The sequence below is a fragment of the Thalassophryne amazonica genome, chromosome 7 (genome assembly GCF_902500255.1).
Source record: "Thalassophryne amazonica chromosome 7, fThaAma1.1, whole genome shotgun sequence".
Taxonomy (NCBI): Eukaryota; Metazoa; Chordata; class Actinopteri; order Batrachoidiformes; family Batrachoididae; genus Thalassophryne; species Thalassophryne amazonica.
In genome coordinates, this window is record NC_047109.1 from 105,822,291 (window position 1) to 105,840,129 (window position 17,839).

At 38.3% G+C, this 17,839-nt stretch overlaps 1 protein-coding gene across 5 annotated transcripts in view; it reads left to right on the top strand.

Annotated features, from left to right (window-relative positions):
* grb10b (growth factor receptor-bound protein 10b) overlaps positions 1-17,839 on the top strand; it is a 222,973-nt gene that overhangs the window by 165,471 nt on the left and 39,663 nt on the right. For 4 of the 5 annotated variants that reach the window (XM_034175270.1, XM_034175273.1, XM_034175272.1 and 1 more), the window contains exon 6: positions 3,394-3,550. In XM_034175270.1, the coding sequence (XP_034031161.1) occupies positions 3,394-3,550 (157 nt within the window). Of the gene's footprint in view, positions 1-946; positions 1,257-3,393; positions 3,551-17,839 lie in introns of those variants that run through there. The other variant, XM_034175274.1, reaches the window with a different exon arrangement.

A 17,839-nucleotide genomic window follows, 5' to 3' on the forward strand; every position in this document is an offset into this window, starting at 1 on the left:
CATAGACGTGCCCTTCACTCTCCCCTCCCCCAAGTCCCAGATTTCCTCACTCACTCACTCCATCCATCCTTCCTGAATGGTAGATGAAGTCGTTTGGCTGCTACTACTTTTACCACAGTTTCCTTCTTCCTTCTCCACAACCCTGCGTATTCCTGGATTCCCCCTACATACGCATGCATGTGCGCGTGCACAGACACACACAGCCCTCCCATGAAAAAATTGCTAAGAAAGTGAAGAGGTGGCTTCAAGGACAATGTAAAGCGTCTCTTGGCTCTCCCAGACGGGGTGTGTCGAGGCTTTTGCACACATGATGCCGTATTAAATATCGGTGTTAAACTGGGAGGTGTGTGTGTGTATGTGCATGCAAAAGGCTCCAGGTTTGTTTTGTTCTTCAGAAAGAAAGAATGTTGGCACAAAGCTGGAGATCAGGGGAGGAGGAGAAGGTCGGAGTGCTCCTTCAGGTTTGTTTCATTTCATTTGGTCTGTAATGAGGCTTGCTGCAGCCGGCAAAGACAGAGGGGGAGTTCAAAGTTAAACCACGGGGAGGAAGAGAGGCAAAAAGCCCTCACTAGAAAACGTCTGGGTGTACCGGAGTCAGGAGAAGTGACAAAGAAAGCTTTTTTGCACTGCTTTTACCCTTCCTCTTTCTGCTCCTCCTCTTCCTCACACCCGTATCCAGTCAACCTTCTTGCTGTGAGCTCTGCTAAGAAACTGAAGCCGAGAGCTTGCAATAGGTCTGAAAAAGTTGGTGTGTGCGCGCGTGTGTGTGTGTGCGTACACGAGTCTGGGTCTGTGTGGGAATGATTACATCAGCCTTCAGCAGCCTTATGATTGGTTGGTGAGCGTGTGGTTTGATTCAGTGTGGCTCAGGCTGTAACTCTTTGTGAGGGAGAGGGAGAGAGAGAGAGACAGAAAGAGAGAGAGAGAAAGATAGTTGTCAGAAACAGCCGGCAGTGTAAGCACCGCACTGTACCTGCTGCTATTTGATACAGAGCTTTAGGTCAGACAGACGGTCTTTTTAACGAGAAGACCTACGTAGACTGAAGGATCACCCACCAGACTATATGACAGGTAGCACAACCGCAACTGTCAAGTGTCGGCTTTTAATTTTCCAACAGTCTTTCTGTCTGGAGGAGATCGGACGGTAACCACGGCAGGGTGTTCTGTCTGCCTAAGTGAGCGAGTGTGACCGGAACCGGTCTGTGTCCAAAATGCCTTCGTGTTCTCCAGAATGCTGCCTATTGCAGGCCGTGGAGGTAAGCCTGTGCTCTCTCTCTGCGTCTCGTATCTCTCCTGTGTCTCTGCCGTTGTTCACCACTGTCACTTGTACATTTTTAAGACTAGCTTCTCTTTGAACTACAGCCCCAGGTAATTTATTTTTTTCTTTTTTTTTTTAACTGGAGGAGAGTCAGATTCTCCTGCAGTTTTGAAGAACTGAAGCTCCCTTCTTTTGTCGATTCAAATAGGAAATTTGGATGGATAGAAACCTTCATGTGTGCACCACACAAACTGTAATGCTACAAACTGTGGCTTAGCTAAGGAAAAGAAAAGATTCCATTCCGTGGGAAGTGTGCATACAGTACACTACGTGTGTAGGCTTAGTAATCTGGGTTCCTGTGTAGGCTAAGGAGGCTAGATTTCTCTGTAGGTTAAGTCAGCTGCTCTAGTTTTCTCTGTGTGTTATGAGACATAGCTCCTCTGAGAATGCCTACACGTATTCCTTGTGAAATGATAAACCTGTACGTTTGGCTTAATTTTATTAAGAATTTGCAAATATGGGGTAGGAAACCAGGTTTTCTCTCCTCGTTCGTGTGTGTGTGTGTGTGTGTGTGTGTAGTTGTCTAATGGAGCATGAATTTAGATAAGTTTTGAACTCAAAAGGGATTGCAGCAAATACTACCTTTTTAAAATGGTGTTTCATCTCCTCACAGTTTTGTACGTTTCATATAGTACGCAGTATGTGGGTTGTTAGAGCCGTAGTGCATCCATTTGCAAAAAATATGTTTAAGTATGTGGATAGTAACATATTAAGGAAAACTGGAAACAGGTGTGCAAAAGTTGGGGGGGGGATAAATTATGCCACAAAAGCTACATTCAGACTGACATGTAATTTGTCCAGAGTCTTATTATTGGCCTAAATTCAGCATATGAAATTGTGGGGGTGAAATGTGACCCTGAAGTGTGTTTAATGAGTAGATCTTGTCTCTGGGTATTTGAACATATTTTCTTAACTGGAAACATTGAGCTTTGTTATCTTACTATGCGCTCTACACCCATTTAGTATAGACACTGGTTAGCGATGTTTGCTGGTCACTGCAGTATATTTATGACATTAATAAAAAATAACTCTAAAGGTAGGCTGAGCACCAACACCAAATTTTGTTAGCGCAAGATAGGATACACAATACATTTTCAAAGTTTAAAAAAAAAGAAAAGAAATTACTGTGAACACATCCAGTTAAGTCTAAAAAAATAAATTAACCACAATCATTACTGTGCACAATGAAAATATTTTTTTAAATGATTCTATCAGCACTATAGATGTGGAAAATCACATGTTCTCAGCAGAAAGGAGAAGACGTCATTAAAACAACAGATTTCAGCTCGTTGTTGAGCACAATGTGGAAGTGGCGACAGATAAAAGCTTTTTAGAGCTTTTAGAGCCACACAGTAGTTAAACTCACACTGTATTTGATGAAATGTTTGGGTTCTATGGCAGAAATGAACTCCAAGCACTATACTTCAAATTTTGACAGACATAGGGAGTGAAATAAACAAATTTCAAAGTTGGATGAAAATGCATTTGTTAAACGGCAAAAAAATATTTGTGTTTCAAGAACGGTTAGGGATATTGACCTAAAATTTTGGACATGCGTGTGACGGCAGTAGGTGGTCTGATTCATTTATTTGTTTATTTATTTTTCAGAAAATTCTGAAAGAGTGACCTGGAAGTCACTGGTTGATTTTTACAAGAAGTGACTCTTTTATATTCCACCAACAAGCTGCTTTAAGAAAAGCTTGTCTGTGATGTTTAACGCCACAATTGCTGGTCTTTTCTATTGTATACTATAATTACAGGCCTGTGTTTGCCATAGTGTATGGGAGACTGTACGATAATACTCTGCTGGTGTTTGAAGAAAATGTCTGGTGTCACCCGCCCATTAAGCCAAGTTTTGTGTTAAGACTTTAACGCATCTTACTGTTCCTGCATTTATCTTACAATTCCTTATTTAATCCTATACGCTGTTACATTTTACATCTAAAGGTTTTTTTTATAAAAAAAAAAAAAAATCTGTTATAATACAAACAGAACGTTCTTAGCATACAAATAAAATGTCTTTTGAGTTGTCTTCTCTCTATAACTGGACTGTAATATCTTTTTTAAATCCATAGGTTGTGAAGATCTTCAGTGAAGATGGCATGGGTAAAGTGGTGGAGATCCCAGCCGACATGACAGCCAGGGACTTGTGCCAGCTTCTGGTTTATAAAAGCCATTGTGTAGACGACAACAGTTGGGCACTTGTTGAGCACCACCCGCTGCTAGGGCTAGGTAAGGGGCAGGGTGCTGCCAGTCTGAAACACTGTTCATATACCCACAAAAGCTCTCACATTTGTTCCTGCGCCTACTTGCATGAATGCACACACGCATAAACACAATTTTCCCACACAAATCCCATGGGCCTTTGGGTGGTCTCAGATGTACAGTACTTCCACGGGTATACCCAGGTGCATTAACATATGCCTGTGCATGCCCATGCTCACATTCTGCACAATTCATGTGCACATTCTCAACGTTTGCATGAATTCAAGCATGAATTATACCACACAGTATAAGTATGTAGTTGTCTAATCAAATGTGGCAGAGTGGCTGCGTGAAAGATTTCTGTAACAGTAAGTTTTGTGCACAGGAGGCAGCCGACTGGTATATTAGAGACAGGAATGAACAGACCTCAGTGAAAACATTCAGGCTTTAGAACAGACTTTTGAGCTGGAACAGCCAGGATAATGGAGGAACACATTTAGTGAGAAATGGAAAGATACAAAAAAAAAAAAAACTTTTTTGTTAGATAATAGTTGCTGCTATGTACAACTGGGTGATATTATTTTAAATTTTAAGGGCCTTATTTTACAGCCAGCGTGAAGAAACACTCTCAGGGCCCATTCTGAACACTGCAGTTAACATTTTCACACCCAGTGCCCACGTTGTTTAAAACCCAAATATCAAAATGTCCATGCGTCGGAACGCCCCGCCCCCCACCGTCTTTTTTTCTATGCAAATTGCTTAAACATCCACCCTGAATTAAATAAATTTTTAATTAAAGTTGACTAAATGCTCACTCTAAATTAAATAAATGTTGTATCCCGAACACATCGTAAAAAGCAAAAATAATGAGTTTTCACAAGTTGTCAATTCTGCGTCTTACCTGTGACAAAGTCATTGGTGTGCGCTGGCATTTCCTGATTTCTGTAAATGTACCGTGACCCACAATCACTTCTGCTTGTATAAAGAGATAACAGGGGTGGTGGCCAAGTGGTTAGTGCACTTGGTTTCAATGTGGGAGGTTCCCGGTTCAAACCCCACCCCTGCCACATTTCTCCATGTAATGCGAAGTTGTGTCAGGAAGGGCATCTGGCATAAAACCTGTGCCAATTCAACCTACGGATCCACCTTTGATTTGCTGTGATGACCCCGAGTGCAGAACAAGGGAGCAGCCGAAGGAACTTGTATAATATATAATATACTAATTATATAATTGTATAATGAGTTGGAATGGAAGAAAAACTCAGCCCTTTTATTACCTCTTAATGATGTAATTTTTTAATGTTAATTTACTGTCTTAATATATTTATTGTGGGCAGTCTAAGGCACACCTGTGCACTAATCATGGTGTCTAATCAGCATCTTGGTATGGCACACCTGTGAGGTGGGATGGATTATCTCAGCAAAGGAGAAGTGCTCACTATCACAGATTTCGACTGGTTTGTGAACAATATTTGAGGGAAATGGTGATATTGTGTATGTGGAAAAAGTTTTAGATCTTTGAGTTCATCTCATACAAAATGGGAGCAAAAGGCAAAAGTGTTGCGTTTATATTTTTGTTGAGTATAATATCATGCACTCACTCATGCTTTTAATTTAAAGCTGATTCACCGCCCCCTGCTGGAATGGTGTGTGGGAACTCTCCCATCTTGGATTAATTTTTCCTTGCTCAATTTTAAAATTGGGCGGCATGTTGCATGTCTGCCATTGCAGCAAAACATTTTGACCAGAGAAGCCGAGCAGCCAGCTGAGAGCGTCTTTGGCATGGTGCTCTGACTCCCTGCCTCAGTCCACTACAATTTTGGCTCCTGAATGGAAAGCGAATAACAACCTTTAAACATACAAGTAAAGACTTGCCCCATCCTCAATTTTTACAATCTCTGGGTGCCACTCCTTTCAGTAAGTAATCATCAATATTCAATAAATAGTGGGAAATAAATAGTGGTTCGCCATTATTTTTTTACCTCTGCCAGCAAAGTTGGAGGAGGTTATGTTTTTGCCCCGTTTATTGTTTGTGAACAGCCACAATTTTTCATATATCATTATGAAATTTTGACACAAATTTTTAGACAAGAACTGAGTCAGTTTTCAAGGTCATAGGTCAAAGTCCAGAAAAATCTTGGAAAATTGGAAAAATTCCTAACACTGAATAAATTTTCAAAAATTGATTAACTCTGTCAAACAAGATCAAATTTCTTTCATATTTGACAGCGTTATGTGGGATGGTATCCTTTATCAACTGACAAAGTCTGATCCGGATCTAATCTAGATTACAGATTTTGTGGCCATTTAAATTTAACATTGAAAACCCCATTTCCAAGGGTGTTGGACAAGTGGTTAGTGCATGTGGTTCCAGTGCAGAAGGTTCCAGGTTCAAACCCCATCCCTGCCATATTTCTCCATGTAATGTGGAGTTGTGTCAGGAAAGGCATCCAGCATAAAACTTGTGCCTATTCAGCATGCAAGATCCACTTCAGCTCTGCTGTGGCGACCCTGACTGAAAAACAAGGGAGCAGCCGAAGGGACTGTGTTAAACCCCATTTAACGTATATTTTACATTATATCTTAATCAAACATGCCCCAGTCTCTCTCATAATTGAAAGTGAGGTGGAGACTGGCACTCACTATCAACTGACAAAGTTTGATCCAGATCTGATCCGGATTGTGTATTTTGTGGACATTTTAATTTAATCTTGAAAAGCCCATTTTGGTGTACATTTTGCATTATATCTCAATCAAAAGTGCCTCAATCACTCTCATTTTTCTGTTATGGATTTACCTCCACCACCAAAATTGACTGGAGGTTCCAGTTTTATTCCTGTTTGTGCCTGTTTTGAAAAGCGAGTGCCAAAAAACAATAACAGGTTGTGCATAGCAAAGATGACCAATGTTTTGTCAGATTATCTGAAAAAGAATTCAGAAAACAGACAACACCACAAAAAAAAACTTTGATTCAAGTGCATGAACTAAATGCATACTCCTGACATTTGACCACATCTAATTTAGCTTATGAAAAGCAACTTCTAACAGGACTTTGACCTTGAAAATTTTTTACAAGGTAAAATTTTGTGAAATTGGATACTTGTGTTGGTGGAGGTTTGCGCTGTACGAGTGCGGTGCTCTAGTTTTTCTTGTCTCTGTTTGAAATGGATGTACTCAGATACATTTCAATTTATTTTCATTTATATAATGCCAAATCACAACAAAGTTGCCTCAAGGCACTTCACACAAGTAAGGTCTAACCTTACCAACCCCCAAAGCAAGCACACAGGCAACAGTGGTATTCTGGTCATCTGCTATTTGCATCTTGCTGCCACCAGCCGTTAAATTTGAATATTGATTATGGACTTTAAAATCCATTCCCTTATCATAAAATTAAATAATAACAGTATGTTCAGTTACAGCTTGAAAGAATAGATATTTTTGTGATATTTTTTACCTCTACCTATGTCGTGGCGTGGCGTCTGTTGTAGTCGTCGGCGTCGTCCGTTTTTGGCAGTATCTCAAAAAAAATGTCTGATAACTTTTTTCTAATTTAGCAAGGGCGTAATATGTGTCATTGAAATTGTTCCCATCTAAAAATCAAATTTGTAGATTCGTTGGTTTGGAAGTGGTGGCCATTTTTCTGCTGTAATAGCCATTTTGAGCACTTAAAGGCAATTTTCTCAAAAACTGCCTAACTTTTTTCTAATTTGTCAAGGGTGTAATATGGGTCATTGACATATTTCACGTCAAAAAATTATAGTTAATATATTATTAATACTATAATTAATTATAGATTCGATCATTTGGAAATGGCGGCCATTTTATGCCAAAAAAAAAAAAAGCCAATGTGAGTATTTGGACCCAATTTTCTCAAAAACTGTCCGATAACTTCTCTTTTAATTTAACAAAGGCACACTATTGATATTGTTACCATCCCAAAATTATTTGTGTAGATTTGTTCATTTGGAAATGCTGGCCATTTTTATTCTGAAAATGGCCATTTTGAATGGGGCTTTAATTGAGCCAGTAACCCAAAGGGTCCTTGGCACTCTAGTTATTTTATCCTGTTTTTTTTTATTTGTATATTTTTTAAATTTTATATATATATATATATATATATATATATATATATATATATATATATACAATATAATATATATTATTATATTATATATATTTATATATAATAATTATATATATATATATATATATATATATATATATATATATATATATATATATATATATATATATACAGTACTTGAACACCCTGCAATTTTGCAAGTTCTCCCACTTAGGAATCATGGAGGCATCTGAAATTTTCATCTTAGGTGCTTGTCCACTGTGAGAGACATAATCCAAAAAAAAAAAAAAAAAAAAATCTGGAAATTACAATGTATAATTTTTTTTTTATCATTTATTTTCATGTTACTGCTGCAAATAAGTATCTTGTAAATTTTCTGCCAATCAGCAGAAATTCTGGCCCTCAAAGACCTGATAGTCTCTCTAAAAAGTCCACCTCCACTCCACTTATTATTCCAAATTAGAAACACTTATTTGAGGTCATTAGATGCATAAAGACATCTGTCCACCCCACACAGTCAGTAAGACTCCAACTACTAACATGGCTTAGACCAAAGAGCTGTCCAAAGACACCAGAGACAAAATTGTAGCCCTTTCCACAAGGCTGGAAAGGGCTACGGGGCAATTGCCAAGCAGCTTGGTGAAAAAAGATCAACTGTTGAGCAATTATTAGAAAATAAAAGTTAAACATGACTGTCAATCTCCCTCGGACTGGGGCTCCATGCAAGATCCCACCTCGTGGAGTATCAATGATCCTAAGAAAGGTGAGGAATCAGCCCAGAACTGCAAGGGAGGAGCTGGTCAATGACCTGAAGAGAGCTGGCACCACTGTTTCCAAGGTTACTGTGGGTAATACACTAAGACGTCATTGGTTAAAATCATGCATGGCACGGAAGGTTCCCCTGCTTAAATCAGCACACCTCCAGGCCCGTCTTAAGTTTGCCCATGACCATTTGGATGATCCAGAGGAGTCATGGGAGAAAGTTATGTGATCAGATGAGACCAAAATAGAACTTTTTGGTCTTAATTCCACTCGCCGTGTTTGGAGGAAGAAGAGTGCTGAGTAACATCCCAAAAACACCGTCCCTACTGTGAAGCATGGGGGTGGAAGCATCATGCTTTGGGGGTGTTTTTCTGCACATGGGACAGGACAACTGTATTAAGGAGAGGATGACCGGGGCCATGTATTTTTGGGAACAACCTCCTTCCCTCAGTTAGAGCATTGAAGATGGGATGTGGATGGGTCTTCCAACATGACAATGACCCGAAGCACACAGCCGGATAACCAAGGAGTGGCTCCGTAAGAAGCATATCAAGGTTCTGGAGTGGCCTAGCCAGTCTCCAGACCTAAACCCAATAGAAAATCTTTGGATGGAGGTCACACTCTGTGTTTCTCAGCGACAGCCCAGTAACCTGGCTGATCTAGAGAAGATCTGTGTGGAGGAATGGGCCAAAATCCCTGCTGCAGTGTGTGCAAACCTGGTGAAAAACTACAGGAAACGTTTGACCTCTGTAGTTGCAAAGGCTACTGTACCAGATATTAACATTGATTTTCACAGGTGTTGAAATACTTATTTGCAGCAGTAACATACAAATAAATTATTTAAAAAAAAAAATCATACATTGTGATTTCCGGATTTTTTTTTTTTTTTTTGGATTATGTCTCTCACAGTGGACATGCACCTAAGATGAAAATTTCAGACCCCTCCATGATTCCTAAGTGGGAGAACTTGTGAGTGTGTGTGTGTTTGTGTGTGTGTGTGTGTGTATATATATATATATATATATATATATATATATATATATATATATATATATATATATATATATATATATATATATATATATATATATATATATATATATATATATATATACAGGGTTGGGAGGGTTACTTTAAAAATGTATTCCGATACAGTTACTAGTTACCTGAAAAATGTAATCAGTAACGTAATCCAAGTACCATAATATTAAAGTAATGTAATTTGATTACTTTCATTTACTTCTGGAGTACTCCAATATCAAATATGCTAATACAGACAAAAGAAACTAAATATAAATAGTCTTGACCATATAGTACAGTTTATTAAGCAAAAATAAAACTGTTTCTTTTACATGGCATGCTCTGTTTTACTTCACATTATGAATTAAGAGCATCCACAATATTGATTTAAACACACCTAGTGTTCACCTGCTAAATTTTCAACAAAAAATGCCAAATATAGGATAATGAAAACTCAGGCGTGTGCGGATGAATTTGTAATTAAAAGTGGCTTGCAGAACAATATACAAAACAAAAAAGTCTACTACTTGTTCAGTAAATTCGCACCATGTTTAACATATTAGTCCACTTATTGAACTTTCAAAATAAGAACAAAAGCATAATGAAAACCATTAAGTAAATCCTGTCAGTAAGGAGGCGTGGTTGCCATTTTAATTCCGGGCAAGTTAGTGATTTGCGTGCATAGAAGTGCAAGAAACAGGTGGATTATGCCGGAAAGCTGCGCATGTTGGCAAAGCCACAAATGGAGGAACAAGGGAGACAAATTTTTCCTTCCATAAGTAAGTGGTTTTGGTTCTTCTTGTCACTTTGTCCGTGATATTTGGATGATAAACAGCTGATGTTTCCTGCCGGACCTGTGTCGCCCGATGACACGGACCATTAACTCTTCACTTATGTCTAGTTGATATTTTCCACTGCTGGACCAATTTCTAGTTAAAAAGCTTGTCGTTAGTGATTAAAATTGTTCGACAAGACTGGGGATTTTTTTTAATTTGCACCTTAACATAATGAGATTATAATGACCCGCACTGTGCCGCTCACAGTCACACCCACACATAGAGATGTGTATCCACACCACTGACTTCATGAATGAAACTCGGTCAATAAAGGATAATTGTGTAAAAATATTATATATATATATATATATATATATAGTAATGGTTTTAGGAGCTGTGTTGAACAGCAGCTGCAGCAGGATGCCTCAGCTCAGCAGCTTGAACAGCGCAGATCCGTGTAACTTTCAGCACTAATGTTTGGGAATGTGTGTGTGTCCAAGTACGTTTAATATTTTCCTGACATAATTTAATTTAATTTAATTTTACTGGCTCAATATCCAGGTCAAAATGGCATTTTTTAACAAGTATTTTGCGAGCATTTTTCTGAGTGTGTCCAGTCGCGGATCTCCATTGAAAATGCATTAACATCCGGGTACTTTATCAATATTTTGCCCGGTTAGGAGACGTCATGTCGCTGTTCGTGAAGGGACGTTTTCGTTTCAAAGAGAAAAAAAAATATTATATACAGATAACAGGGTTCTAGCTAGGATAAAATTTTAGTGTAGTAGTAATGTCGAGGGAGCAAAGCGACCGGGGGGGTGCGGAAGGGGGGAAGCTTTTGAAAATTCAAGGTAAAAATTGGCCATTCTAGGGGTACCCAAAGGGGAAAAGCCAGGTACGACAGCCCAAGTCCCTTCATGTCCAGAAGGTTGGGGAAGTTTGTTGAGTGGGCAATCTCATTCTGGGTTAGCCAGTACATGGCCCTCAGTCAGGCAGTCGGAGTCCGTGGACATTTTTAAGTCAAGACTTAAAACCTATTTTTATTCTCTTTCTTATGAGTAGTTTTTATTTTGTTATGTTTTATTCTTTTACTTCTGTTTTTAAGTAGGTATTTGATTTTTTTTTTTTTTTTTTTATGTTGAACTGTTCTATGTGAGGCGGCTTTGTTGTAATTTGGCACTTTATAAGCTGATTAAATTGAAATTGAACAACATTTTATTGAGTTTTACAGTAAATAAATATGAAATTGGTTACTGGATCCTTAAACTCTGGACATAATAAACTCTACATGGTGGATCCTTGATCTCTGGACATAAACAGAAATAAAATCTGTTAGTTTTTGTCAAAAGCATTTCCTTTCAGACATTATTATTGGCATGAATGTCTTTCCATATCTATGAGCTGAGCTCTTGCAGCTGCGCTGCAGGTCCGGTTCATAAAGAATGCAAGACGTCTCATTTTGGGAGGAAAAAACGTTTTAGTCGATTGTAGTTTATTGTCTGTATTGCAACGTTTGTAAGAGGTGTAATTTTATTTAAAGCGGCGATTTGTTTTGAAGTTATTAATTCTGAGCGGACTCTGCCTCAGAGAGACAGAGTCAGAGAGCCGCGCAGCATTTGAAACTGTGACAAAACGGAGGCCGATTCTCGTTTCTCAACTGTAACAAAACCAGAGTCCCAGTTAGTGACTTTAATCCACACAAAATATATGATATTTTAATGGCTTTCAGAGGGGTTAAGAACCGGACTTGCCGCTTCTGAAGAGCAGTGAATCAAAGAGCCACGAGCCATTGAATTGAAGCATTGCTTCGATTCACGCTTCAAACTGGAGTCGCGCTGCAGAAACGGTTGATTACAGACGCTGTATTGAAAATTTTAATGGTCCAAAATAAGCGTAACGGTCCAAAATTATAGCGTAACGTTGTAACGCAAGTTTGCGCTAGCTAGAACCCTGGATAATATCATAAAATGCATTGAAATTGTAATCCTGCGAAGAAATCCCCATTTTTACTAAATATACCTATAATCTGAATACGTCTTTTTGTCTGTAACTGTAGTGGAATACAGTTACCTTTTTTTTGTATCCTAATTACGTAACGCCGTTACATGTATATATATAATCATGTAAATTCATGTTTTGGCACCGACCTCAGAATGTCTGATATTACGACACCTTTATTATAAATAGCAAAGTGGAATCTGACATGCCACAAATCCACTTGTGCTATGTGCTTTACCTTGTGTGCTATCGTTTGTCAAGATAAGTCACTGTGCTGGAAGGGTGGCAGGCTTACTACAGGAAAAAGCACAATAAACTGCTGAATGTTCCACCTCTGAATTTCCTTGAAAATTTATTTTAGATTCAAGTGCTAGCAGTATTCTTCACAGACCCTTATAAAAGCTTACCAGTCCTCCTGGGGTTCTTGGTGGAATCAGCAGAAACTCTTAATTGGTCCCACATCATAATTTTAAACAAGTGTGGTATTTGATAAATATTACAGCCTGAAGCATAAATCTTCAGATTTAATGCTGTATTTTCTTCTGGTTGATGCTGTATGAGAAAAAAGTTTTATGCTTTATTCAGAGCAGAGTGAAAGCACAGCGGCAGAGTAACAGATGGTATATGATACTGTATAGGACATCTTGACAGTCCATATGGCTTTCATTTTACTTCTATGCACGGCTTCCAGTGAGATAATTTTCAGATTCACTCATGGCATGGAAACCACATGATTCCACCACAAATCATTCTGAGTCCCGAGCTTCATGTGTTGAGTACATATTATTATGATTTTTTTTTTTTATTTTGCGAAAGGACATTTGCATGAAGCAGAGAAAGTGGAAGCTTAGAGAAGAAAAAAAAGTGGTGATTGAAGGTTGTAAATTACAGGCTACAGCAGTAAAACTCATGAACACTTTTCTGACTTATGCTTCTTTATATAATGAGAGAACTGGACCTCTTCTCTGTTCTATAGAAACATAAAGTGATCATTTTTGGGTTTTGAACTGTTGGTTGTTTAAATGGGACTGTTATTAATTTATATATAGCGATAAATATTGACATAAATCAGTATAAACAAAAAATATTTTCTGTCATATAGCCTAACCCCAGAGCTATTGATTAGTCTCGTATTCATTTACTAGTTAATATTCATTTACTGTTTAGTCTGTACAGTTGTCGAACTGAAGTAAGTCCTATAAAAGCCCATTGGTGCAAGTGTTTATCCCTAGATACCGTAGAGTGAAGAGGATGAGGGTTTATGACTCCCTGTCAACAGGGCACCAGTCTGTTGCAGGTTACTTCCCCAGCCAAGTCTGGTATCTGTTTAGATCAGTACAGACTGAGATAATGCAGATGGCAGGTAGCATGATCGAGAATCGAACCCAGGTCTACATATTGGTAGTCCAGCTACTGTCTCGCCGCCTCGACCATTGACTACCTCACTGATTGCCCGCAGTACGTGCGGCTGTGCGACTGTCAGTCTGAGGTGGTAAGGTGCAGCACCGGGGCCCCCCAGGGCACAGTCCTCTTGCTTTTCCTCTTCACCCTCTACACCTCAGACTTCACCTACAACACGGCAACAAACAATACCACAGGTCGTTCCTCCCTGTCACTGTCAGACTGTACAATAACACTGTGAAATAACCACATGCAATAATATGTCCGCAAATCACGTGCAATAACTCATTTACCAATCCCTGCACTAATGTCACCTTACCACACCTAAATTCCATCTCACATATTGTAAATAAGATGCTCCTATCTCTTTCAATCCCAATCATGTTTATATATATATATATATATATATATATATATATATATATATATATATATATATATATATATATGTACTTATATATGTACGTACATATATACATGCATATGTATTTGTGTGTATAGGTATGTGTGTGCATGTGTATATGCATATGTTTATGCATTTTGTGTGTGTGTGTTTATATATATAGTTACATTCTAAAAATAACCCACGATAGGTGAAATCCGCAAAGTAGTCAGCATTAGTTTTTACAATTGTTATAGATGTTTTAAGGCTGTAAAACCCCTCACTACACACTTTATACACTTTTCTCAAACAGGCATTAACATTTTCTAACTTTTCTCTCCTTCTACAAAGTTCAGACCTTAGTAGAAAAATAAGTCCAGTATTATAGAATGAAACCAAAGATCAAAACCTGTTTTCAGGCCCAAACATTTGTTTGAGAAATAAAAATAGAACGTTTTCCTTTAAATAATTATGATGGCTTTTAGAACTAACAAATTAAATTTTAACGATCAACCTACGAGGTTGGACACATAAGAAATTATTAATAGTGACTGACCAGTATTTCACAGTTCCACTGTCGCGTCTTTTTCCACTGAGTGACACCTCGGTGCAGGTGTCTTTTTCCGAGTGAACAACACAGTTATGGGTAGTTGTTGGCGCTCTTTTTTTCTTCTGTCTTATAAACAGACACGTAGAACACAATGTGCGTGCTCTGCCTTCGCGGTGCCGCGACCGACCTGCTTGATGAGGACGCAGAACACAATGCGCTGTAAAAAAAAAAGAAAAAAAAAAAAGCATGCAAGATTGGACTAAAAAAATCCGCGAAACTGCGAGGCCGCGAAAGGTGAACCGTGTTATAGCGAGGGACCACTGACTGTATATGTGTGTGTGTGTGTATATATATATATATATATATATATATATATACATACATATTCTATTTCTACCTCATTTTCTTATGTCCTGTACTGTTAACAAGTATTATTATTATTGCTTATCCTTGCACACGCTGTTTGATGAACATTTTCCTCTACTTGCACCCATCTTGTATGTTTTTTAAAAGCTGACGTAACATGTGAATTTCTCCTCTGTGACATCAATAAAGTTTATCTTATCTTATAATAACAGTAATAATAATCAGCTAGTTTCCACCCTGCACTCACAGCTGATCTATCAGATTTACAATGTAATGGGCACTTCAGTTGGCCAGCAGTAAATGGATAAGTTGAATATTTGATAAAGGCTTCTTCATAGGTTTTAGAAGCTGCTTGAAGTAAATGGTGAAGGGCATAAAACATTCTTCTCTAAGTTACTGAGCATGTCACCTTTACTCCTTAAGTTCTTTAAAGCAGAAACCATGTTTAGATGATCTTGCCAGACTCAAAGATGACATTAAAATGGCATGATCATGGCCATAGAGCTCAAGAGTCATAAAGGAACATTGTGTTCTTTTGGTTAATGTGGGTATTTTACCTTGCTGCTGTTGTATGAAGAGGAAAGAAGGCTTTAGATTTGGGTCAGGGTGGATGTGTTGGACTTGGCAGTGGAGCAGCCACTTTGGAAAGCTGTGGGCAGCTGAACGTTAGAAAACCCAACCTCCCCCTGAGGAGAGGCTGATTATAATGCACTTATGGAAGGCAAACTTGAGCATGTGCTCAGCGTTCATGTCTGTGCAATTTAACAGATGCGGGAGACGAGTGGGTGTTGTTTTATGCAGAGTTGTGCACCCAACAGTTAGACAGAATCACGGTGTAAAAAGTGCAAAAACACTCCGTTTCCGCTGCCTGCTAAAAATCTCTTCCAATATACATCTTTGTGCTAAAATATTTGTGTGTGTGTGTCTGTGTGTACACACACACATATAATATAAAATTTTCCTTTTACTCTAATTTTGTAGCCACATGCAAGTTGTGACTCAGCCGTATGAGGAAACATTGAGAAAATATAAGTGCACAATCAAAAGCTCTAACCTCATATTTCATCATCTGTGCTGATCTGATTACATTTCTCATCAGCGCTGCCAACACAATGCTGCCAAATTAAAGTGGTTTATTGGTAATAACATCACTTTCTTGGCTCCGTGTGGCTCCATTCTTTTCTGGGTGTAATTAAATTCTGACACACCTGTATTGCAACAGTATTCTTTGTAGGTCTGGAATAACCATGTATGTTTGATATGGTAAAACAGCAGCGTGTGGAGTTTCTATATTGTAATATGGGAACACGTTTACATGTCAAGTAGTCAAAAAGAACTTTAAAGTGGAATCAGTGTATTTTTCTTTTTACATTTAAACAAGATTTATCTATCTTTAAAGTCCACCAGGTATCACAGGAACGAACTCCCCTACAATAAGCAGAACGTACGTACAGTAGGCCTGAAATAGAAGGTTCCCAGTTCAAGACTCCTCATGCCCGATTCTATGTGTACATTAGGAGTTGCATCAGGAAGGGCATCAGCTGTAAAATTAGTGCCAAATTAACGTGTAGCCTCATGAGGCCCAGTATGGTGAAAAGGTAGAAGCAAAAAGAAATTACATCAATGTCCACATCTGAACCTCTGCTTGCTCTTTGAACCACAACCTTTAAGGTGCTCTGTGATCTGAGGGACATGATACAGGTTGGCCAGAAACAGATTGTTCAGTTTTTCATTGTTCTACGGGGATTCTGAGCAGTTCATTTCAGTTTAAAATGACAGGCACGGAAAAGAGTTGTTTCCAGTTGGGTTTTATAATTGTGACTTGCTTTTTAGTTGTTTTTAACGCTGTGATATTGGTTCTACAGCCAGGTCTATAAATATTTGGACACTTTTTTTTTCTCTTTTTTTTTTTTGCAAAGTTGCCTCTGTACACCTCCACATGGAGTTGAAATGAGCAGTCAAGATGCGCTTGATTTAATTCATAAGTCATTGGTCCAAAGAAGTGTTTTAACATTTTATACATTTTCAGAACCAGTTTTCTTACACAAGTCAGAGAGATGGACACATGAACATTTTAAAGTAACCAAATATGTCTTGGACTTCATTCCCCCTCAGTCTAAAGAAATTTAAACATTATGGTTCTGCATGTAAATGTGTGAGAGACTCTCAGAAGTCTTCGTCTTGCCGAGTCTCTCAGTTTTTGAAAACTGCCTAATCCAGAGAGATTTACCGTACAGTACCATCCATCCATTCATTCATTCACTTGTATACCTGCTTATTCCAATTAAAGGTCAAGCCGGAGCCTGTCACGGGGAGCAGGAGGTTATCCCAGCAGCCAGGGTACGCCCTGAACTGGTCTATCACAGGGACACATATAGATAGACAAAAACATTCACACTCTCACTCGTGGTATGGCAATTAATACCTATATTTAGCTAGTGCACTTGCGGTCTCTGAAACCTGAGGGACTGTATATAAAAATGTCTGTAATTCCTAAATGGTTAATGACATTTTTTTTAAGCTTTGCATTAAAGGTTAATGACTACACTTCAAACGCACCATGATTGTGTCATTGCAAGTCCATTGTGGTGGTATAGAAGAAAAAATGACAAAGGTTATTATACAAATAATGAATGTTTATGATTTCAGTGGTACGAATATTTCATGAGCCTGAAAGCTGGAACATACCATTCAATGAGGCCTCGTTGAATGGTTTGTTCCAGCTTTCACCTCATGAAATATTCGTACCATTGAAATCATAAACATTCATTACTTGTTTTATATAATGGCTAAAATAGATCTTTGTCATTTTATATTGTATTAATTTGCAAACAACAGAAAAGGGACTTACATTTTGGTACCTCCTCAGTGCAGTGAAAAAAAATAACATCAGAAATTAAACCAGCTTTGGTGTGTCACTGTTGCTTTGACATCAACAGTCTAACACGAAGTTTAAATAGGAGTCCAAAAATAA